Source organism: Corvus kubaryi, unplaced genomic scaffold (assembly GCF_017639235.1).
Source record: "Corvus kubaryi isolate FWS band 111438036 unplaced genomic scaffold, C.kubaryi_AGA036_p1.0 137, whole genome shotgun sequence".
Classification (NCBI taxonomy): domain Eukaryota; kingdom Metazoa; phylum Chordata; class Aves; order Passeriformes; family Corvidae; genus Corvus; species Corvus kubaryi.
This window is the reverse complement of record NW_024580671.1, coordinates 7,774,061-7,799,649: the sequence shown is the minus strand read 5'-3', so window position 1 is coordinate 7,799,649 and position 25,589 is coordinate 7,774,061. Positions and strand designations below refer to the sequence as shown.

Sequence of the window (25,589 nt, the reverse complement as noted above, 5' to 3'; positions counted from 1 at the left end):
AATAAGAGAATTCAATCCAATTCCAGCCCAACCAAAGGAAATTAAAATTGGGGTTAACCACTGGGGTAAATCTACTGCAGACACATTTTTCTGGAGGAAAAAGCCATCATTGGCTTTTTGTTGTTAACGTGTTGTTAACATGTTCACATCATCTTACCTCTGGGGTTGTGATACAGAACTTTTATGTGTAATAGGTAAATAATGTAAATCTTTGTGCTTTGTTACTTAAAGCTATGCTGATGTTTTACACCTGCAAAGGACTGCAAGAAGCTTTAACCACTGGGAATCTCAACAGTTTAAACACTGAATTCCCTGCAATAGCACTTCAGAAGAATTTGAACCTTGCTCCTAGGCTGAAGTTCTGTAATAACTCAAATTTATCTGTAACCAGTCTGTCATGGTCCTCTCTTCTCTCCACAAATGTGTTCTCATGCTGTTTTTAGCTCTGAACTCATGGTGACCAGGTGAGGAAGCTGGGCTACCTGGACACTACCCACCTGGTTAGTGTAGTTAGCTGACTCATCTGGCTGGCAGGTTGTTGTGAGAGGAGGTGAACTCTAGTGCTGATGTAATAGAAGAGTTGAACCTGAATGACTGAGTATGTGGTAGTGAGATTGTGGCAGTCTTAGTTGGCTGAAATGGCTATGAAATGGTGTCTGCAATTAAATTTGTTCTACATTAGTTGTTAACATGTTCACTTTCTGTCCCTGAGCCATTTCAACAAGATGATAGAGATTCTAAGTGCTCTAAATTAATCTTAATGGCACTGTGGTCAGTGACATAGCCAGTATTTTACTGTATGCCAGCTGAGCACTGGTTGGATTTATATGTGAGTGCAGCTCATTAACTTTCCAAAGTATTTTATGATCTCAAGTTAGAAATTGCAGCATGTCGGCATGACAGTTTTGCCTCCTGGTAGAATATATTGTTGCACCTTTGGCTGGAGCATTTGCATTTGTTTTGGTTCAGATCAGAAATTGATGAGACAACTAGATGCTTGTCCCATGCCCTCTTTCACACCTCTGAAAATACCTGGCAATCCCTTTGCTTAATATTCCTAATTTTTCCACTGTCACCTGGAACGCCAGAAGTTTCTCTCACTTCTTTCTTCTTCAGGGTTATGCTAAAAGTGTTTGTCCAGGAATATAAATTACTTCTGTTCAAAGCCTCTTTCTCTTGCCCTGCAACAATGTTCATGCCCCCCAGTGCTTGCATTTAGTTTCCTGAGAGATCTCTCTACTGCTGTAGCTCCCTCAGTGACCATTTCTTTCATATACACTTTATTTTTAGTGATGACTTCTCTTGTTTTAACTGGTCTGTTAAACCAGTCTCAAATGAGGATTCCAAGATGATTTGTGCTTACTATAAAAAAAGAGTTCCGTCCAATCTCCAGCGAAGGTGTTTCCTAAGAAAGTATCAGGTCATTGAATGCTCATTGGTTTCAGCTAGCTCTAAGAAAATTCTTCAATTTCTTAAACATGTTTTGTTTTATTTATATTCAAAAAAGGCTCAGTGCAGTGCTCAGTTTGGAGTAAAATCATGTTACAAAGGTGAGCTGTTCCTTTGGTATTCAATAAGCACATTTCATTATCATGCAGTCTTTTTTGAGTATTGTCCATGATGAATAATGAATAGGAGATTCATTATTCTGTAATTCTTCTGTAATTTCTTCCCATTATCACATCTATGTTCACTACAGCAAAATTGGTATTTCAGTACAGCCACCTCTCTCTCCTTTACTTATCAATGTTGCAAAATTTATTGCATTTGCACCACGCAGAACTTCTGGAGGTATGTGCACATGTGAAACAATTCATACACATTCTTAGTGGAGCCTGGCCTGTAGCTTGTTTGTGTAGGTAGCAAACTGTTATTTATTTTGAATTTATCACATTTAAAAACCCATTTGAGATGCAATGCCTTGGTTGCAGAAGTGATCCAGGGAGTTCACAGCTGAGGCTGTTGGATCTAGACATGTCTGCTATATTAAATGTGTGATGTAACCATATTTTTATCTCTGTAACATTAGTAAAAGCAATACCTGTGCCTACAATAGTCAGTGAGCAAAACAATGATAAAAGATTTCAGATTATCAAGTAAATTGAAGCTTCTAAGTACAGAGGCAATGCGTGTGTTTTTCAGCTGAGAGTGTCACTGGCTGCTGAAGTCTTACAGGTGAAGTAAAGGGCAAACCACTATTTTGTCCCCCTTCATAAAGTTTGAAAGTGACTGCTCTGTTGAAATGTTAGGGCCTTCTGTAACTATACCATGTAAAGGCATGTTTGAATTTAAACACGTATTTTAAATTAAACTTACTCATAAGCCCTTTCTGAACTGAGATTTTTAAATCATTTTAAGATCCCAGATGTACCAGTGCTGGGCTGAACCTGTGGGTATAGTCACACAGAGGACTGGAACTTGTTTGGAGGGGCCTCCCAAGAACAGTGCTTTATGTGGAGTTTGCTGGCTTTGAGGAAAGGATTAAAGAACAGACATTATTCCCAGGATGGCTTTGCTGACACCAGTTGATGAGCAGAAACATCTGTTTCATAATGGGAAAGCACTCTAAGCTGCTTTAAAACACCTGACAAAGTTACTTTTAATTCTGAGCGAAGTAGGTGGGAGGGATACCTATCCTTAATTGTGGATTCCTGTGTTGATACAAGGTTACCTAATCCATGCTTGCCTGAGAAAACAAGACTTACGGTTGTCACCAGACTTCTGCTCATTTTCCATACCCTCATTTACTCTGCCTATTCAGACTGAAGTACATGTAGCAAAATGGATGGAAGACAGGAGAAAGGAGAGGGGTACATCAAGACGTTAGCAAAACAGGTATATGCCAGCCTTGGAACATTAGCCATGTTTGCTTGGAGAGATGCTCTAATAGTGGGAAGCTAAATGAGAGCAAGGCTCAAGTCTCTTTTGGTTCCACACGCCTATGTGATGTGACAGCATTCAGAGGTGCGGAAAGGCTCTCCATGCTGGTGGGTACTTTTGGGAGTGTTTTCTCTGGTGAGATGGTTGGCAATATCTGTGGTATCAGATGGTTTCATACAAGGGTTAGGATTATATTTGCATCTTCTCATCTTGTCAGCCTCAAAGCTGACCTTGCACCTGGTTCTGTGACAGAGATGCAGCATTGTTACCACCGTGTAAATTCTGCATTAGGCTGTTTTCAAGATTCAGAGAGCTGTTTTCTTTACAGCACATGAGATAGAAACATAAGATCCAGTCCTGCTTCTCATGATCTGAACTATCAGTGGCTGTGACCAAAATGCAGCCCTTTACTTAAAGAACTTTTTTTTTTTTTTCCTTCCTGTGCAACTGACTAACAAGGACTGCTCGAGTGGTGATCTAAAAACGTGGACTGTACACATGGCAGATGCTACTGGTGAAGGTTGCCTTGGCCGAAGTGTCCCTAGCCCAGAGGCTGGACCAGTCATGTCTCCAGAATGTCTGAAAGCCCCTGTAGTTAACCAGAATCATTCAGCTGAAGTCAGTGGATCGGGCCTTTAGAGCCCGATGAGCCATCTGCTTGTGAAAACAAGCCTTTCCTTGCTAAAATAGAGGTGCACTTTATTTCCTTGGAGCAGGATTCCTCATCCAGCGAGCTGCGATTCCCCCCAGGGCACTGGGGAACACAGTGATGGCAATTAGAGTGGTCTTAAGACGTGGAAAAGATGGCTAAACATTTAAAGGAAAGATGCCTTGCAGAATGAATGCAGACTGTTACAGAGGATTATTGTGATCAGTAAACTTTACTATAACAACAAATGAAAGAATACAAATGTCTCGATATCAAGCAAGGTGGTACTCCCCTAAAAGGATAACACCACTGCAAGAACAAAGGTTTCAAAGGGGCTGCACACATGAAATGGAAGGTGACACAGAGAATAATGTCTTCAAAAGCAGGCTTCAAATGTAGAAGTGCATATTTAATTCTAAAGTAAGAGGTAGGCTCTGGTGTATGGCATGCTTCAGGCATGCAAACTTCTTACTGAAACATCCTGATTTCTGCCAGGTTGTCAAGTTCCTTAATTCCCTGGGAAAGCAGGTTGGCAGCCTTGTGGCAAAGGTTTTTAGTGTCTTCTTGTGCCAGAGGGAGAACATTGTGCAGTTCTCTCTGGTCTTCCACTATCTTTACTGAATTCCTGTAGGGGAGAAGGTAGGACCCACAGTCTTTTTGCACTTAGACACGTGTAAATAATGGATTTTTACTTTTTATTTCCATGATCAAAATGCTGAATGTATTCCATATTCCTCCTACCTGCATTGCAGAACTGTAAAAACCCTTTGGTTTGACCCGAAGTATTTAATATAATGTGAAAAAATTACTGCAGATTTTTCCTTACAATTCTTCATCCATTTAATCCTCTTCTCCTTTTCACTTACATTTTAATGCAAAAAAAAAAAAAAAAAAAAAAAAAAAAGTAGTGATTTAAAAATTTCAAAATAGAACGGTTCTACTTCTTTTGAACCTGTTCCTCTGTTTTTTTATGTGGTGAAATTATCACTAGTCTTTGGTATAATGGAAATAATTTTGGTGAACATACAATAGAAATTAAGATGTGTGTTGCTCTCTAGAGTTGTACTTGTCAGAATTTTACCCATTGTACCTTGCACATAGTTACTAATTCACATTTTTTTGAAGCACTCTGAAGTAATAAGACAAGAATAGCTCTCCTTTTTAAGTGTTAACTTTGTTTTTGATGGATAATTTTTACTTGCTGTAGACATGAAGATTTTCTCATGCGCTGTAGTTAATAACCTGACTTCAGTTAGATGTGATTTGTTTTAAATATGTTGCACATTTCTTAGCATATATCATGACTCTCTAATGGAAGCAGTTCTCATTTTACAGTCACATTTATCTGTGCTGGCAACGTGGTATTACAAATATTTATAAGTTTTCTTTGACTTAGTTTATGTAGCAAATGCTGAAATACTAAGAGAGACTTGAGAAAATGTTGCAATAGGTACAAATTGTTTGTAAAAGTATGCTGTTTTATATAGCAAATACTTTTGACTAACTATAGAGGAGTAGGCTATTGATCACTTATAACAAATACATGGAATTTACCATACAAGTTTCAGGAGTATTTTAGTATTTTTTCTGATAAAGCCGCCAAAATAATTCTAAGAATTTGAGTAAGGTTACTAATATTTTTTAAATAATCCTTCAGGATGATTTCTTTTTGGAAATAGTATCTGAGCATGACTGAGTATTGTGTTTATTTAAAGTTCTTATGAAACTACTCAGGGCTTCTGGAAGGCGAACAAAGGGAAATAACTCACATTTTTGCCCACTTTAGAAAAGAATGAGAAAATATACATTGCGGAGATTTAATTTAGAATGTCTAATAAATTTTAGAGTTATTAACAACAGAGTCTTATAGAGAGGAGGTCTGCGCTGTAGGACTGCAGGTACAAACCTAGTTGCTCAAACTTGTGGTAAGGAAGGAGGCAGTCAGTTTGACAGTTTGAGAGAAAAATGAGGGGGCTGAATTTTTCTTCTTAGTAGTCAGAACTCCTGTTGAAAAATTGGTAGTGGTTGCAAACACAGATGTAAAGGAGGCTGAGAAAAACCCCTAGAATTTAGGTTAACTGTGTAAACTTTGTTATTTTCATAGGTATTATGACAGTGTCATTATGAATAGTATTCCTCATAACATTTTTCTGGTATTTTTCAATGAGGGACACAGGGAACTATACTACATCAGAACACTGGCAGTGTGCTGTTAATATACCTGCTGTCCAAACAGAACCTACCTTATTAATTCCCAAATGTGGAAGGGTGCTTGGTGCAGGTTGTTAAGTGGTCACAAGGATGAATGCCTGCTTTGAATTCCCTCCCTGCCTCTGCCACCAGAGTTGCTGTGAGATGCCAAGTAAATCACATAAACTGACACAGTCTCATTTAGTCATTAATCATGTATTACTGATTTTGTTAATGCCCAAACTAAGACACCTGTGGCCAAAGCTTGTATGAAGTGTTTACCACTGAAGTAAGATATAATGGGAACAGTGCTTTAAATATGTGCAATAAAACTGTTAAATATAATTGACATTAAGAGGTGTCCAGATAGGCACCCAGAATTAGTCTTAGTCTCTCTTTGTTCTCCACTTTCTTACATGAAAATAATAGTCAAACCTAATCTTGCAAAGATTATGAAAAAGAGCATTAATAATATTTGCAGGGCAGTAGGTGCCATTGTAGTGAGTGATGAATTATGCACTTATGCAAGAAACCTGTTTGTCTTTTGTAGGAGAACATGTACTGCTTTAATATATATATTTAGGCCTGACCCTGCAGAAAAGTTTATTTTTTCTCTTATTTAAATTACCGTAAAATTGAATTCTTAGTACAGTGATCGAACAGCCTGTGGGAAAGTATATAAGAAGTGGGCATTATTGTTCAGTCCAATGCAGTTTTAAACTAACACTACCTACCTGCCTTTTGAAATGAAAGTAGTAAACAAACAAAGAAATTATTCTAAACAGATCTCATATCTTAGTCGTCATTCTGTTTAAGTTCCTCTTTGGAGCAGAATATAAATCTTTATAGTCCATTACTTTACACCAAGAATCTTCTTATAAATGAAGGAAATAATATAGTCCCCATTTGATGGATTTGGAGGTAAGATATGGTCAAGATAAGCCCATACACATTAAAAAACATCAGTGTGTGAAAGTTAAGGGCTTCAGTTTCAAACTTAAACGTGCCAGTCTTTGGACTGAACTCTAGACCAAGCTCCTCACGTTGTGAATGACACCTCAGAATGTGTCATCCAAAGCACTTAGCCAGGTAGGCAGAGTGTCACAGACTGTCCTCTGTGGTAGCCCTCTGCTAACCAAGAGGGAATTTATGAGGCCAGGGTAGGTCTGTGATGGTGTGTCTAAGGTTGTCTGTACATTTCATGCTCAGTGGTTGCTGGGTGAAAGGCAGAAGCAAGACCCAGTGTTTGAAGATGTTGACTGCTTTGACGATATCTGTTGCCTCAAAGCCCCTGAGAGACCTGGACAAAGGCACGGGTAATTCCTGAACTGTGTTCCATCTTAGGGGTGACCTTGGTGTGAGCCATGGATGCCTGTCAGTCCAGAGCTGTTCTGGGCAGGCAGAGAGGCACCCAGGGAAACTTTACGGGCAAAATAAAACTACATTCAGTGTTAGGCAGGAGACAAAATGAGAGTTTGCAGCATTGCAGCTTTTGTACCTTGGCTCCATCTCAGACACCATTAAATGCCTTTTCTATATTTGCCAGAAGACATTCATTGTAATGCAATAAGTTGAACCTTGATTTTTCTTCTATCTGCCTGTTATTTTCTTCCCTTCTGTTGTCCTCTTTCTTATTATGGACAGATTTGGCCACTGTCAAATTGAATGATTTCGTGCATACTTGGTTGACTGACTCTTTTTTTTCCCTAATTTGCTGATACAGTCAACTGTGCCAGTAAAGCAATTATGCAAAATTGTGTATAAAGGTTTAATGATACAAAACAGTGTTCATCACAAATCTAATTGTGATTCTTAACATTCTTCCATAAACTCTGTGGTTAATAGCTATTTTGTTAAAACCTGTTTTTGGTTTAGTAGATAAGGGAACATTTAATGTACATGTCACTGTTAACTTTGAAAGGAAGCAATAAATAAAAATAGTGATTTGGACGAGTTCAGATATTGATCTATGTGCTTTCAAGTAGCGATTATAAGAAGTCTGCTTTATTACATATCTCATCAGGTTACACTGTTACCTGTTTTACATTACGGATGATAACTATGTATGGTTCATTGTGCACCGAGTCTAATACAACACAAAGGTTAAATACAAAGATGTCATTGTAATGAAGCAAATAATGTGTCTCCATACTGAAACCCAAGAGACAGTGGATTAAAACAGAATTGACAGGTGCACTGTACTTAGGCTTGATATCTGGTTTTCCCTTGGATAACTGAACTGGTTCAGGACAAGAGCAGTAAAGCAATACTTGGTAATACTTTTGTTGAAGCCAAAAATCCCATTGGCTTTTCCTAGTCCAGAAGAGAGCATTTAGAAACATTCCAAAGCTGATATTTCTCCTTCATGTTTGCGTTGATATTTTCTGATTTCTGCCTTACTGCTGTCCTCGGAACCCTGGCTAGGATTTAATCCTACCACAGAAAGTACTGGCGAGTCAGATATTATTATTAGGACTGACATTTAGTAGAGTCTCATTTATGTCAGGTCATTATGTACTGCAGGGAGAGACCTTCTGCCACAGTCACTAGAGACAAAGCACACACTACTTCCATCAGGCAAGGTATGAGGAGGGAGAACGGAGAGTGGCTCTCCTTTCTATCCCCTTCTTGGTTAGCAGTTCTCAGCTCTATGTCATCTTTGCATGAAGGAAGCACTATGGACTGTAAGGACAAGGAAGAGAGAATAACCTGGCAGTGCTTTCTGCTATCTCCCTAATCAGGGTCACACTTGGATGCTGAATTATGAAGGTGAGTTCTGTTCACTTGGTTCACTCCAGGTAGTGAAATGCGTGAGCTGTGTTGTACTGAACAGAGCAGTCTGTGGCTTATATAAATAGCTTTAATTTACTGCTTTCTGAATACAGAGGCCTGAAGCAGTCATGGAGGTTTCAGGAATGTTAATTGTTTGTGTACATGAATGAGCTTAGAAATGGTTGTTTTTGCAGTCTTCCCATAGCTCATGGAGAGTAACGGTGTCACTGCCGGAGAAAAGAAAAAAGAACGATTATTTTTTTTCTTCACAGTCTACTAATATTTTCAGGGCTTGATATAATGTGCCTTTAACAAACCATGAACTTGTCCCCTACGGAGTCACTGCATCCTGCCTACATTCAGTGTAGGCAGAGAGCCATTATACTAATCCACTCTTCCATCATATCTCTAGCAAACACATGTTTTTTCTTCGAATATTTATTTTGATACAAGGAGTGCTCAGTTTTTTATTTGGCAACACAAATAAGTAGGAGATTGTGACTTCTGAACTTTGCAACTTTAATTGTGGTAGTTCTGGTTTTCAACTATGACATGTTTTGACAAATGTATGACAGTCATATATGGCTTTAAGGGAATAATCCTGCCACCTCATAGCAACCTTAGAGTAATTCATTCACCTCTGCAGGTAGGATAGGTTTAAAAGGCAGATGCTGAAATTGGACTTTTGCTTTGTTTTTTAACAGGTACGGTTATATGCAAGGCCTGATGCAATCCGAAGAGGATCAGGGGACTATGCTCTAAATATTACAAGGAGACTCATTGAGTTTTATGAAGATTATTTTAAAGTGCCCTATTCCCTGCCAAAATTAGGTAAGATTTCCCAAAGAATGTGAAGTTAACACAGAAATGAGAGATTAAGTCAGCTATTTTAATGGAATTTTAAGACTGTAATGTATTGGATTTCAAGTTAAGGAATGTTTGGTTTAATTTAGAAGGATCAGGAAGTAAGAAATTTTTCCTTGTAGAGGAAGGGAAGCCAGACTGTGCTTTCTTCTACCTGGAACTGAAAGGAGCAGGAAGCAAACAGTATTTATGTTTGTTAGACAATGGGTAGAGAACCCGAGACCTTTCACTGATAAGTGGGCTGGGTTTTTCTTTGTTTTTCGGTTGTTCTCTCTTTTGGTCCTTAATTCTATGAGATAGCCACTGGAAGATGTTTGTTCTGTAATATTTTTACCTTGGTGCCTCAGCCTGAAGTGGGGAACAGAAATGAAAATATTAGTGGAAACTGGGAACCTGTGGCAGTGCAAGACTGTGGGTTTGGGTTTTTTTTTTTTTTTGTTTTTATGGTGCATATGGCTTATTAATGATGATTAGTAGGCAAGCTTAATTGTCTAGTTGTTTATTGAAACACTTGCCGTGAATTTGTTTTTCTGTGACCTAAATGTAAACCCCATCAATTTCTATTATTTTTTAAAAACGGGTTTTTCTCATCCTCCCTTTCACCACAATCAGTTGTTGTCCTACTCATTTAAATACTTTCCACAGTATTATTACACCCTCCCTCCTTTGGAGCATGTTTGATAAAGATTCAGAAAAGCCTATTGCTCAGCAGCAGGAAGAAAGCATGTATTTGATCAGAAATGTTAGGAGTTGGAACCACAGGTGATCCTCCCAGGAAGTCAAGGTTTATTTCATTAAATCCCTTGCCTGCTGAGTAGGTTTATTGGACTTACAGCTAATCATGTAGGAGATAGATAATGTAATTGATATTTCTAGATGAGGGTATTGCATTAATATTTTTATAAGTATGTTGTGACATTTATTTCTTGGTGTCTTTTAATAACAGATTACAGGCAGTGTTCTCCTAGAGAAATATGCAGATGGGTTAAACAAGCATATGGCATATTTAAGTATACACAAACTTTCTGTGTATACTTTCATATATGTCTTCAAGCATATTAATAATGTTTTGTAAAGGAAGTTCTAGGCTTACCAGAGCCAAAAATTTAGAGGGGGAAAAAATAGTCAAGAACTTGTTGAATAGAAAAGATGAACATAGAATGGTTTGGGTTGAAAGGGATCTTAAAGATCATCTAAACATCCAAACATCATTACTTCAGGTAGTTTATTGAGCATGCCAGCTGGCAGCAGCAGTAGTAACTGTATCTGCTTCATAGTATCTTTCAAAATTGTAACATATGGTCTTTAAACTCAACATGCTATATCCATTGTCATTATGCTGTGGCATATCTTTTACAAATATCTCATTGTAAGTGAATATATTCCAGTTTGGATCTTTTTGGAACAGAACAGGAGGAATAGTCACAAGTAAAATTGTATTTTTTCATCAAATATTTGTAGTAAAATTGTTAATAGGAAATGCTGCTTGAAGACTTTAGCTATTCAGTAGTGATACTATGAAAATAATTACTGTAGAGCATAATTTTTTTATAATACAGCAAGGTTGAATTTATTTAATGTAAACATGGGAAGAAAAATGTCTAAACTCAGTGATGTAAATATTTTTTAAAATTTTATTTGCATATTAATACAGGTATATTTGTTCCAGTTCATCCAACCACTGATTGCTATGTTTAAGCATGTGCTGATATCTTTAACCCAAAAGAATGCTGATTTTTTATTTTTGTTTTAAACTTGAAAAAAAATTCCAAAGGTTAGAAGATTAGGGACAGTAGTCTGATGGGTGAATAGAAGGACTAAAAATGGTAATACTGTAATCTGTCTGTGAAAGGAATTTTGCAGTAGTATTGAAGAATTTCTGAAATGAAAAGATAAAACAGCATTAGTGATGGCAGTGGAAAAAGCTTGTGCATCAGGAAGATGCGTTGATACTGAAAATGCACCTGGACTTTCCTAAAGCTTAGGACTCACCTGATTTACTGCTGTCACCACTGCAAAGGATTGAGTACTTTATTAAGGTTTTAAGAAAAATGAGAATTTTGTTTTGGGGGGGGGGCATTTACAAACTTTTTAATTTCACTTCTAAATGTGAAAGTGGGAGTTAAAAATGAAGAATGTACTTTGGAAAGCTTTTTAATGTCAACAGTTTTATAGAAAATGTTCTGTTTCAAACGTAGATTTTTTTAAAAAAAATTGTTTCAGGTACTTTCCAGTTCTAACAAGAAAAAGCTTAAACCTAAAGAGGTTCTGTAGCAGCTACTGAGTGAGACATTATTAGTGTCAGTGGTGTGTGTGGGGCTGTGTGTGTGTGTTAGAGTTGGAACCATAGGTGATTCTCCCTGGACAACAGACCTGCCACCCTTGGCCAAGCACTTAGTCATCTATGTCTCATCCATTTGAACTCTCTATATGGTAGGAGTATCTGAGGACATGTAGGCTCTTCAGATGTGTTGCTGTATCAGAAAGATCTGTGTTCATTTGTTCAATTCTGAGTCACTGAGGTCCATTTCCAAGGCATTTGAACTAGTGTTTCTTATCTGAGTTTATAATACATCAGCCAGTGTTCTCTGTAGGAACCACTTCCTCCTGTTGCTCTTGACTACCTGACTGTTGGTGACTAGGCTTTCTAACTGTGCTTACATGCAATCAGATGGCTGTGGCTGAGATTTTTTTACATCTTATGTGGTCTGTATTGCCTTCTGAATGCACTGGAAAAGTAGATTTGTTTTCCAATTGATGTGAATTCTGGTAATGAATGTGAATTGGGAATTTCTCTAACTTGAATTAACAATTTCCACAGTTAAAAGTTCTACTTAGCATGTGGGTCTCTGCATTTTTTCCTACACCATACTCTGAACTGGAAGGTGCTTGTTTAAGGTTTCAATAATTTTTATATTAATTTAATTTATGAAAAATAAAGAATGTCTTTTAAAAAAACCTAGATTTTTCCAAGACTATAATACTATCATTATAAACCTTAGTTAAAGTGATGGGTAGATAAAGTATTGAATTTTATTTAATCTAAAAAGATATGCAGAAGGATTTTTAATTATATTCCTATGGCTAGTGATTACAAAATATTTATGTATTTATATCACAGTTAGTTTTAATCCTGTTTGCACTGTACAAAAAAGTGCTTTGCATGCATAGAGCTTTTTCTTATGAGGGTCTTTGAGACTGGAATAGTCTTGAATTTTTCCCCCTAAAGCCCTGATCAGTTGCTGTTTTGAAGTGAACAGAGCCTAGAAATTTAAAAAGAAAAAAACCCCCAAAACTCAAAAAAACACCTTAAAAGAGGGGCTTCAAAGGTCAGAATAAAAGTCACACTGTGGGGAATGATAAGGTAATCAAGCACTCTTGCCATGTGGACAGCTGTGATTCTTTAGTTGTAAGTGGTTTGAGGTGGAGAGGCTGACTGGCTTTTCCAAGACTCCACTGCATCTGGGGTCACATGAGAGTGGAGTAGAGTGACAAAATCCCCTCCCTCGCCCTGCTGGTCACACTGCTTTTGATACAGACCAGATTGGCTCATGTCCAGCCTCTCCTCCACCAACACCCCCAAGTGAATATATTTTCAGACTTCTTAAAAATATTTTTCTGTAGATTTGCTGTATAGTAAACTTTGGAGTTTCATCTGATATGTTTTATGTGGTTATTGTTTGGTGGATTTTTTTCCTTTACAGGTATGTTTGGGATACTAATTACCTGCTTCATGCAAAAATTATATGGTTTTGTTTTCATTATACTGCATAAAACACTTTGAAGTTGTGAGTGCAAAGTCTCAGAAAATGATTTTCCAAGGGATTTAGTGAGCATGCTGCACAATGGAAGACAAGATTGGACCATTAACATTTGCTCATGGAGTATTTTTGGAGAACAGGATTCAGTTTTTAAAGTGTGTCCCTGAAGAATTTAAACTCTTTCTTATGATGTGAGAAATAGCTCAGCCATTAGAATGAAGAAGTTTAGCAGGGGAATGTTCCCGTTCTGATTTTTAAAAGAAACTCACATACCTCTGTTCCATTCCCTGATTGTTGACTGAATATTTTGGTGAGAGAGAACTGCTGCTGCCTGGTGCAGTGTGAGTCATTGCAGGCCCAGAGAAAAAGTATTGAAATGCTGTTGTTATGTTAGCCAGGTGACTTGCTGTGAGCACTAGTGATTTACTGTTCATTTTGATTTAAGTGCTTTACTATTAGCTTGACTCTTGGACATGTTCCTAACCTATTCATTGCAATGTTGCCTTCTGCCCTGCTTGATCTTCCATCATCTCCATCAGCACTTTCTGTGCTACTGCTTTCTTCCCCTTCGTTTGTCCTTCCTCCTGTCTCTGTTGTTCCTTCTAGGGTGAACCTCCATGTTGGTGCCTCCATTTTCTGCTTAAGTTATGCTAAAAATTTCACAATTCTACCCTCATACTTTCTGTCTAGCAAGGTGAGGCTTCCTGCCACCTGTCCAACTCTGAACCGAAATTACTGTACACCACCAATTAAGATAGCTTGTTTTTTCTTCTTTGTCTATAAAATTAAAGCATTAATCAGTACTTTCGGAATGAGGAAGGGTGGGAGAACAGGCACTAAGAACTTGATTCATGTGCCTAAACATAATTAGCTGGTACTATTAAATGCCATGGGGTATCCTGAGAACTCTTAGCTAATGTACTGCTGGCCTCCAGATGAGATTCTGTTGGGCCATGGCTGGCCCATACCTGACAGTTTCACATGGATTTACTGTTGTTTAATAGCTTTGACCATCTCAGTGGGGGCTGTCACCCATGTTTAGGCAGCAGAGTTGAAGCCTACTATTTGACCAACGACTTGAAGTAAGCATAACACTTCTGCACACAGATGACTATTTGTTGATACAGATCTTTCCTACATGGAAAAACTGTTACTTTTTCCCTGGCCTTTGAAGCCTCTGTTTTGAGATTTGGGGTGTGGCTTTGGGGTGCAAGGTGTTTTTTATTTCTAAGCTGTGAGCACTTCAAAACAGAAACTGGTCAGGACACCAGGGGAAAGAAAATTCCAGCTCCAGCCATAGGGAAAAGCAATGTGTTTTCTCAGAACAATGCTTTGATACAGAAAAAGGAACTGTGAATTACTAAACTGAAACAAACCACATAGGAAATCAATCCATAGTATGATGTTAACAAAGGAGGGAAAAAATAGTCATCATTTAGGACTTACTATATTGCTCTAAACTATTTCAAATAATAAACCAATTATTTCCATTAGTGAGTTTAATATGCCTCACAGTGGGCATTCTAACAGGTTTTGGTAGTTTGTTAAGGGGTACCTGATCTCTCTCTGTTGCATTAGCATGGCAAGTCTGATATTGTTTGCAGGAGATGGGAAAAGTTATGTATAGGAAAAAAGTAGCTTTATATAGAATAAAGATGAATGGGCCCTGGTGGAAATAATCCCCTTCTGAATGGAATGTTTTCTTTTCATTGTGTTGTGATTTCCCTCCCCTCTTAATTGTGAATTCTATTATTAATAGAGTCCATACCTCTCAAATAAGGAGAGTGTTCAGACAGGAGTTTTATTGCCAGTAACAGTTCAGTCAGCCCATAGTAAACAGAAGGTGACCAAGTCTGACAATATCCCCGCTGGCTACTCGGCTAAAGCAACTTGGCTTTTAAATGAGTAATTAAAAAAAAAGAAAAAAAGAAAAAAAACATACCAGAGGGTAATGTTGTTATGAGAGGGTAATAGGATGTGGGATTGTGGGAGATTCCCTGGAAATGTCAGGGCTGTCTTTGAGCCAGGAGAATCCTTCACCTGAATGTAAATGGATTTTTCCCAAGCTGCTCTTCAGTATGTCATTTGAGCGGTTAGTACCAATGTAGAAGTGGGTGCACTGAATTTCAGCAGTGTCTATTCTTAGTGTTCTACCTTGTTAGAAACACACATACCTTCAGAAAATGATGCATTTTATCATGAGTTAGGAAAAATAAATCTTGACTGAGAAGGTACCAGTAAAGCTATCTCTTTTGACTACACAGAGAGGAAACTAATCTGGATAGTTTAAATTTGATCTCTGATTTTTAGATGGATAAAAGACAAGGTGAGTACTTCTGTATGATTTATAAAATGGGGTAAGATCTTTGACAGGCACAGAAATCTCATAGAAATTATCGGAATCACCAGAATACTGTGTGAACTTCTAGCTGGTATGAGATGGTTAAATGTCTAAAAGCTCATGAATCCAAAATACTTTTTACATAGCTGTGACTGAAGTGGTTTTCATTATAGTTCCTTTCACTTGCCTGAGCAGGGCTCTTATACCTGATGGACCATGTCCAGGTTTTGAACTAATTTTATTTTTAAGAGAGGCTACAGAACAATTTTAATAACCTGTTTGATTTGAGAGTCAAGAGGGCTCATCAGAGACTTTGACCAGCAGCTGAGACCTTTTATACAAGCAACTGTAGCTTTATCTTAGAGGAGCGTATGTAGGAAAAGCTTAGGCCTTTGGTACACAATAAACTTCATGTTTGTATAGGCATTATGAACAGTAGTTTTTATTATAGGATAGGGTCTATATGTCATTAGGATACCGTGAGAGTTACTTTCTGGGGTGGTGTGACACTGTGAAAGTTATCATGCAAAGCTCAGAGCTACATGGCAGAAAAACAAATACAGAAGCACAGTTTTATTTAACCTGAAAGTCACACTATAGCCTATTTCCTTGGTCAAGACAGGCAAGAAAACCTTAAAAGACATCTCTCCTGCATGTCTCCTTCACTGAAGGCACTTGTTGTTTGAAGAGTTGTTAGCAAACTGATTTGGGATGCTTAACTGTAGTTTCAGGGGTAATCTGTACCTTCTGCCACTTACTCAAAGTCTGAATGGCTGGAATGACAACTTCCATGCAGAAAGACTAAAAGGAGATTTTAACAATACTTGGACTGTGTTGTTCCTTTTGCATAGATAGCAATTGTTTTCACAGCAATTTAAAAAATACTGCTAACAGTTTATTGCTGATTACTAGGAACTTTAAGAGTATGTGAATTTACTTATTTTTCATATTGGTATCATTGCTAAAAGTAAGTGAGAAGAAAAACAATTGAGTTTTTGGTTTTTTGTTTTCCTTTTTTTTTTTCCCCCCCTCTGCAGCACTGAAGAAATGTTCCTGTTAACTCTCCATGTTTTCAATTTTAGAAGGATTGTGCTCCTTTGGGATAGTTTGTTATGCTCTCCAGATGGTATTGTGACAAAGTTTGTTTTCCATTAGATGCTGATTTGAGGTCAGCAAATATATTGCATCGAGAAACAGGAGTTTCACTAGGCAAAACTGATGAGAAAACACTTTTCCCACTGCCTTACTTAAACTGATTTGTATTTGGCTTTGTTTATTTTCTTATGCTGGTTTTGAAATATGCATGTATGTATTTTAAAATGTTACCTTATTCACACATAATGTAATGTGAAGATCATGACAGCTCCATAATTGGCCCTACTAAGAACATTCTTCTTCACTATGAACCTTGTGCCATAAATAAAATAGATGAGGGAAATACATACACACACACACAAATTAATATTTTTCCTAGTAAATCTAAAAGATATGCATTACGGGTGCAGTAGGAGTTGGAAAAAAGTTGCCGCCTATTGAAAATATCCTGAATATTAGAAACAGTTAAAAGTCTTTCTGCAGATGTGTAAAAATGAGCTTTCACATCTTACTTCTGTTCTGTAAAAAAACCCTATAGATACAGATGTAAAGAAGATACATTTTCAAATATCAGCAAAGAGCACAAGGAGCTTCTTTCAAGGGATTATGACAGTGTCTTGAAAAGATCATAACACATTAAAGTGGGACTTAAGTAGGCCTGAGATTTCTGTTCATACAAAAGATGTGAAAAAGTATATAGCTACTGAGCTGAATAAATCTATCTAGATTCTGCTGGCTTAGTTATAAACCTTCCACCTGTACTAGCTAGTTTCTGTAAGCTACTGAAATTCAAAGGGATGTATGTGCTCACCTTTTATTGCTTTAGCTAAGGATATTGTAACTGAAAAATATCCCAACACAATGAATTATGCTACGTTTGCAGTTCCATGCCTGAAGCAACTTCGTTTTTACATTAAGGAAACCAGTGATTTGCAGTGTAACAATGAAAATATTAAGATGGCTGAACAACTTTCATTTTAACAAGTGGATTACCATTGTGCATTTCCCCCTCGCCCCACCTTGCTTCCTGTGTGCTGGCAAGCTGCTAGCAAGCTTCTTAAAATGGTATATGGACATTTAAAGAATCACTTAATTAAAATTCTGTGGATCTCTGGCAGGTACTGCTAAACTTGCTTTCCCTGGTCTCTCTTGTTGTATATGAATTCTCCTTTTCTTTTCTTCTAACTTATTTAAATGCCATCTGCTCGTGTATTTAAACCATAACATTTCGAGATTCAGGATCAGTTCTGTGAAGACTGCGATTTCCGTCGCTCTCTCCGATTCTTATCAGTAACACTTCTAACAAAGCTGTCCTTGTGAAGATGTATATTTGTCATAGTGATAGCACACTTCAGAAAGTGTATTAAGCTAAAACAACTCCCACTGTTCAACTAAAAAATATGTTCCTTGTCATATGCTACTCCTTGCTGAAATTAACCTTGGGCAACATTTTAGTCTAGAAAAAGCCAGTTGCTTTTTCTTCCCAGAGTATTTGGCACAGCTACACATAGTTCTGTTTTTGTAAGTTACTGGGCAGTTGAATCCTGAAGTGGGTGGGAGCAGGAGGGAAGGTGACAGATGCACGAAAGAACTTAGAAATGGGTTCTGGAGACCCTTGTAATAAGTTTCTGCAGCTATTGCTGTCTCCCTGGGGGGCTTACATAAATATTTAGAAACTGTTTCCAAATGTTTCACTGAGTTTGTGGCTTTGTAATTGATCCTGAGCTCTGCAACAATAGGGGACTTATCAGTGGAACAGGTCATGCCAAAAGAGCTCCTGATACATATTTTGTTCAGCAGGGGCTTTGGTCTATCACCACTGCTATGACACTAGGTTTCCTTTTGAAAGTCATGATGTAAAAGCACAGGTAATTTGACAGAACTTTAGTTACACGTGGCTCTTTACGATGTGACTCCCAAACAGTAGCAGATGTCAGTGGTTGAATTTCTCATAGGAAATTATGTGGGATATTTTCATAGTTGTTACAGTACCTAAGCACATTGTAATCACTGTTTACATGTAATGCATTTGCAAATGGAGAAACACCACAGTTCTGTTGTCCTATTTAGATGCTCAGCTGCAAGCCAGAGAGTGCTGAGAGGTGAAGGCAGGCAGATGTTTTGCTGGTCAGACCCGTATAAAATGTTCACTTGTCAGATATAATTTGAGTATGTATTGAAACAGTAGGCTGCTGGAACTTGCATCCTTTCACGGTTAGGTATTGATTATTCATGTGAGGGACATACAAGTGACTGCAATGTTTCCTGCTTTAAAGTTGGTCTTAGAGTTGTTCTTCGTAGGGTGCTGATTCTCAGGTGTGGAAATACATAAAGCTTCACAAAACTGTCAGCCATAACTTAGATCTGTAGAAAAATGCATTATATGTCTTTTCACTGGTAATGTAAAAATTATTTCCTAGGCATCTTTTCTCCATATTCTTGAAATGTTTTAAGCTTTTCTTCTGTCTTAAGGTAATCACAGACAACTGAATTTTATGAAGAAGCAGGCTGCTACTCAGTAACAGACAGATGAATTAGAAATGCAGTTTTATGCTTCATGCCATATCTCCAGGATTTTCTATAGAAACCATACAACAGTTTCCAAATGACTAAAAGGGTCCAAATTATACAAGTTATGATTGATAACAAAATGAGCTTATGTAGTTCTTCATAAAACCTTCAAAAGACAAGAATGTTGCCAAGTGATACTGAAGGATATTTGAAATAGCTCTAAGTCATTCAGAGTAACAGTGAACAGACAGCTTTCTGTAATGCTTACATTGTATTTGGGGACAGCTGGATGGAAGTCCAGCCCCAGAAAAAATCACTGTTTTATCTTTGCCAGTCTATTTCTTAAAAAAAAAAGAAAAAAGAAAAAAGAAGCGTGATCTTTGCAATCAAAATACAATTGCTGTGTGACAGCTTTGATGTGGACTATAAAATGGTCAAATCCAAGTACACAGCTGAAGGATAATTTAATGTTTCAATAGTGAAGTGGAGAAAAATAATATTACAAGTGAGTAAAATGTAATTTTAAACAATAAAAGCAAATTTTCCTACAAGTAGTTCTAACCTCTTGAAATTTTACATACACTTGTCTGTGAACGTTCCTTTAATATTAATCTGTCCTTCCAACCATATATGTGCATGTAGATATATGTAAGCATATATATCCTGGCTGTGCTTTATGATGGTAATCTTACAATTAAGGTTGTAAGAACACCTATCTATAGATAAAATTTCAGTCAGCAGATGCCAGACTTTTATGGATGCTTTACCAAGCTATAGTTCCCACCTTTCTGCTGTCATATATAACAGGTCTAAGTCTGATCATGGAACCAAGAAGTGTGCACCGTGGGATAAGGAATCTGGGAACAGAGAGTCTTGCTTTCAAACATGAGATGACTTTGGAAATGAGGATAATGAGAAAATTGGGTGTGCTGGTTTTGCTGGTGTAGAGTTAATTTTCTTTTGGTGGCTGGTATGGGGCTGTGTTTTGTATTTGTGCTGAATGCAGGGATGTTTCTGTTATGTTAAGCTGGGCAGGGCTTACACAGAGCCAAGGCCTTTCCAGCTTTTCGTACTGCCACGCTGGTGAGGGGACTGGGGGTGCGTGGGAGGTTGGGAGGAGACATAGCCAGCACAGGTGACCCCAGCTGACCAAAGGGATATTCCAGACCATAGGACATCATGCTCAGTTATATAAAATGGGGGGAAGAAGGAAGAAGAGGGAGACATTTGGAGTGATGGTGTTCCCAAGTCACTGCTGTACTTGATGGGACTCTCCTGGAGATGGCTGAACACCTGGCTGCCCATGGGAAGTAATGAATTCATTCCTTGTTGTGCTTTGCTTGTGTGCACAGCTTTTGCTTTACCTATTAAACTGACTTTATCTCAATGCACAAGTTCTCCAGCTTTTATTGTTCTGATTCTCTCCCTGATCCCACTGGTGGGGGAGTGAGCTTCTCTGTGGTGCTTGGCTGCCTGTTGGGGTTAAACCACAACACTGTGACAGTGTTCAGGCTCTTATCTGTGGGTCCCATGGAGAAGATGGGTCCTGTTCACTGGTTATGAACTAGCTGTCCCTCATTTCAGAAGTCTCCCTACTTTTTTCTAGCTGCATCCTCCGCTTACAAATCATCACTGCAGTCTTTTCTCATTATACCCAAGAAAGATCAGGCAAGCAGACTGTCCTACATGCAGTTTTATAAGACATTAACTTCAGTGGTGTAAAGTAATTTTCTTCCCTTTGATTTTTTGGAGGTTATTTTTAACCAGCTCTTTCCAGAGAACTGTTTTTCAGGCTGGTCCCACAGTTTAGCTGCACTGCTGAGAAGCTGCTGCTGGCTGGGCTATCCAGAACTTCTTAAGTCAGCTCTGCTGCCAGTATGCATGAAACTATAATCCTGGAAGATTATAGTCACTGATGGTACAGCAGTGTAAAAATGAGTGTCATGCCAAAGTAACTTGTAAGATTTTAGTGTATGTTGTGTGTGTTATCAAAATCAGGGATCTCAGCATCAGAAAGCCCCTGATTGCTGTCAGCAAAATAAAAGTGGCAGAGCCAACACACCTAGAGAGAAAGAACTGTCTTATGCTCTACCCCTACCATGAACAGCTCATTTCCATTATTCAAGTAGTCTATAAGTAAAAGTTGACAGACACAGAAGCTGTAAAATTGTTTGCCTTCAATATTCATATTTAGGAAGAGGGCTCCTATAGAGAGGTAATAGGACTAGAGATAATACAAATGTCTCTCTTCATATCAAAACTTTTGACTTGACAAGCAAGCTATTTTATATTTTGGAAGGTAATTCCATGCAGGACCAGTCTTTTGACAGAATATTCTTTGATCTGTAAGACTGGTAAGCTTCACTGAAACTCATTTTAACACTCCCAGCTGGGAATTTGCCTTCACTGCACATCCAGGTTCAAGGCATTTTGGCCTAGGGATTATGAACAAGTCCAGGCAGCACAGTGTTACTCTATCCTTGTGTAAAGATGGAAAATTCCTGGTAATGTTGCTACTGGTTCATGGTATTAAAATGCAGAACCACTCAGGTATATTTAAAAGCTTTTTTGAATGTCTTTATCCATCTGTTATCACCTACATGGGATAATGCCTTTCTTCAAGTTGCTAAAACCTCATTTGTGATATAGATCTTTAAAAAACTGGATTTAGATAAACACCCACATGTGAGTGGGGTCTCTTCAGTAAGACATCTTTCCTTTATCCTCTTACTCTAGCACCGTGTTCTTCCTTAAACTAAGCATGCTAGTGCAATCTGTGTCATAGAAAGGTAGTAAATTTTCATTTGTTGTTGGTGTTCCCTCAATACATGTTTATGGTTTTTCTGTCAGTAGCTCTGTGTCTCATGCTCTGATGGAGAAATTTCACGAGTGCATTCATCTCGTATACATTTCCTTCTTTTCCAGTGACTGACACTTTTCTAGAGGTGTATGTGAAGTACCTCAGTAAAGGAGAGGCATCTTCTTCATCCCCTCACAAATCTGTTATAGGGGGTACATTCTCAAAAACAGAGTATGTTGCATTACTTTCAGCATGAATAGGTTGCATTTTGATATAATCTATATTATAAAGTTGCACCTGTAAAGATTCTTTCTTTCTTTCTTGTCCTAGCAGATTTAGTGAAAAATGAAACAGCAGATGCACACATTGGATTTTGTAATAAAGAAATACTAGAACCTTGGCTTACACTTTTCTTTATGCTGATCACTGAGTTTTACTTCAAAATCTAATCATAATATTTTCTCCTCTTTGCTGTCTTGGGGAGGATTGACTGTATAGACTGGTTGCTGAGTGTCATTATTGTCGGGCTAATTGCCATTCTTTTCTGGTCTTTCTCTGTGTGCCATTTTAGGATGGCAGTGGCCTCTGAGTCAAACTGTTTTCACATTTGTTATACTTCTCTGTGGTGTACTATGTTTTCCAGACTCAGTTAACAGGAAGCTGAAGCTGAGTCTTGTACCTGATTGTTTAAAACTACCATCTGAGATTTACTTCAGGTTTAAAAATTATGTGTGCTCAAAACACAATGAAATTTTAATGGGTTTTAGCAGCATACTAAGACTTGTATTCTTTAAAAAGATTTTTTTTCCAGCCATTAAAATAGAGATGAAAAAGGATTTTTTCCCTTCCTTTATTTATCTCACCTGAAGTCACACTTTATGACATTTGGGATTATGGATTTACTTGGACTTTCTCTCAAGTGTTTGGTTTGTGAGGTAGACTGAACAGTTGAATCTGTGGATACTAGCTTCTGTACACTACTGTGTTACCTTCTGCGCCCCTGCCAACGTGATTGTGAAGGCAGTATAGTTGTAACAGCATATAAATAACCTTTTGTTTACCTTCTCTGCTCTTGACATTATTTTTATGTCCACTGGAGCTGTTCTAACATTGAACCCATCTCTCCGTCTTTAAACTCTATTACAGCAATCTTTGCTTGACATCTTCCTTTCATGTTTTTATACATTGTGATGAGCATTGAGATGGGGAATCCCAGGTGCTGTTAGACTAGAAATTCAGTATGTGGTTGGAGAGCTGCCAGGAGCTGGGATGAGTTGCAGATTTGAGAATCAATATGAACTGCCTGACTTTACATGTGGGCTACCAACTGGTTGTCCTTGGTACTCAGTAGGCATACTTGATTTATGTTTTAAATGGGATGGCAGCAAAACATATACTTTAAGAAGATGATTTCAGACATAAAGATAATCTTCTGTCTGCTTGATCTTAAAAGGTGATGTCTCATTTAGGCCTTGAGTTTATCATAGATCTGATTTAGCATGTTTTTAGTTAAGAGATTTTATTCAATAGGATCAGACTTTATTGTCTTCCTTTATGCTTCTTTTAGACGTTGATGTAATTAACAAAAGTTAATTTCTTTTCCTTTCTTGTTTATTGTCCAAAGCAAAAATATAGTACAATTTTAGAAGACGAGATTGGGGAGTTTTGTAGGCTGTATTTATGTAGACAAAAAACTTTTTAAAGCAAGAGTTTTGAATATACAATTAAGATATAGTGTATGATCAGGGCACATGAGTTTGTGCTTAAATTTCCCGTTACTGCATACAAAAACTAAGTAAAAGATATTGAGATCAGAGTACTTTAAATTTTTTTTGTACTCATCACTATTGATTAATGTACCATGCTACTAATAGCACATTTGTGTACTGTGGGCTGCTTCAACTAGGCTGTAATCCCATCAGCTATCATCAATCAAACATGGCTAGGCACGACCAGAATTTGCATGGAGGCTGTCTCGTTGAGAAAACAGTCTTTTAATTCAGTTGGTGTTCTGCTTCCGACCAGCTCAATTCTTCTTTTGCAATAGGATGAAATAAACCCAAAGAAATCCTTCACCATGTCAATGCCTTAAAATAGTTGCCTATTTGGTGAGGTACAAATATGGATACTTACATTTGGTGAAATTTCTCCATAGTGTAAATTGTGTTTGTGTGTCAATGATTCTCCCACAACTAAAACCCGACTAAGCCAAAACCATTTCAGAATAATAAGTGATTAAGTCAACATTGAAGTGCCATAAGGTCTGTCATCACTCATTACCCAACCTAAATACTATAGTTCAGATAAAATATAATTTGTAATCTTATTTTTTCTTCAATGAAATAATATTGTCAGATGCACAGAATTTCTGTGTCTATTGAATATATATAGCACAGAATATGAAATGAAAGTCTTGTGTTGTACTATAAATGTCAGAATAAATTACATGCTATATATATTTTCATATGGTGATAGGTAAGGCTGGAAGAACATCTTTGTGACCAGAAATATTTGACATTATGAAGCACAATGGCTATGAGGTTGTAGATTTTATAAGGACTTGAAAATTAGATTTATAAAAAGATTAACAATGTTGCTAAAGGGATTTTCTGGAATAGGCAACATTAGAGTGTAGAGTGATATCCAAATATGTTAAAAAACATTCCCACTGAATAGCAATTGAAAAAACATTCTTGTATTTTGTGATTAAAAATAATGCTAATAATTTTAGTTTTTCAAATAGCAGTAGACATTTTTGGAAGAAAGGCAGTTTTAAAATGTATCCAGTGGGGTTTTTCAGGCCTGTTAACTGGCATGCCCTCAACAGACATAGAAAATAGCTATTTTTTTTTTCAGTAAGAACATAATAGAAGAGTTGTGCAGCCCTATAGATTCAAATGAATAATTTTTCAATGGAGATTTCAATTCAGGAGCTATTTCAATGAGTCATGTTTGAATTTAAGTACATGATTATGTTTTGCTGACTCAAACCTAACATGTTTAAGTACCTCATTGCCTTGAACTTTTAAATACATAACTTGGAGATGCCAACAGGTGATTTGGGTGTGCAGTGGTATTAAATGTACAGAATGTTTCATAGCTAACAGATATCAATATGCTTACAGAAGAAATGTTTAAAATTCGTATTATAAAATACAAATGAAGAAAAAGTTGAACTAGATGCAATACATATTTTTACTTGCAAGAGACTTCACTTTTGAACAAACATGTAAGCTGACCTTTTTGGCATTGACTGTGCTGAGGTTTATAATTTATAAGCATGGAAAAATCCTCCGGTGCTAAGTAATGGTTTGCAACTGGCTACAGTAAGCTTTCATGGCAAAAATGTGACCAGTACTTAGAACAAATTTTCAAACACCTTCTTACTGCTACCTGGTTGCAGAAGAAACCGTTTTTCAAATTTCCTTCAATAGGAAAGAAGAAATTTGTAGAATATTTCAGTTAATGGAAGGTGTTTCTGAAACCTGAATGTTTACTTTTCATTCAGGAAACTGAATGTTTACTTTCAGTTGTGTTTGGTGGAAGTTTTGATACGGATTTTCAGTCCTAGATTTTCAATTGTTAGTAATCCTTTCTTCTCAGATTTGTAGCTGACTTCCTGCATTGCCTGCATGACAAGTAAACTGCAAATTAAGTTAAAGTGTCTGTACAGTACATAAAAAGGTACTATTTTAATTGATGTATCATACTGTTTTATATCCAGGA

General features: G+C 37.3%; 1 protein-coding gene across 1 annotated transcript in view; it reads left to right on the top strand.

Annotated features, from left to right (window-relative positions):
* The window catches only part of TRHDE (thyrotropin releasing hormone degrading enzyme), a 208,797-nt gene that overhangs the window by 28,760 nt on the left and 154,448 nt on the right, over positions 1 to 25,589 (top strand). Inside the window, exon 3 of the mRNA XM_042017748.1 lies at positions 9,196 to 9,322. Within this exon, the coding sequence (XP_041873682.1) occupies positions 9,196 to 9,322 (127 nt within the window). The remainder of the gene's footprint in view (positions 1 to 9,195; positions 9,323 to 25,589) is intronic.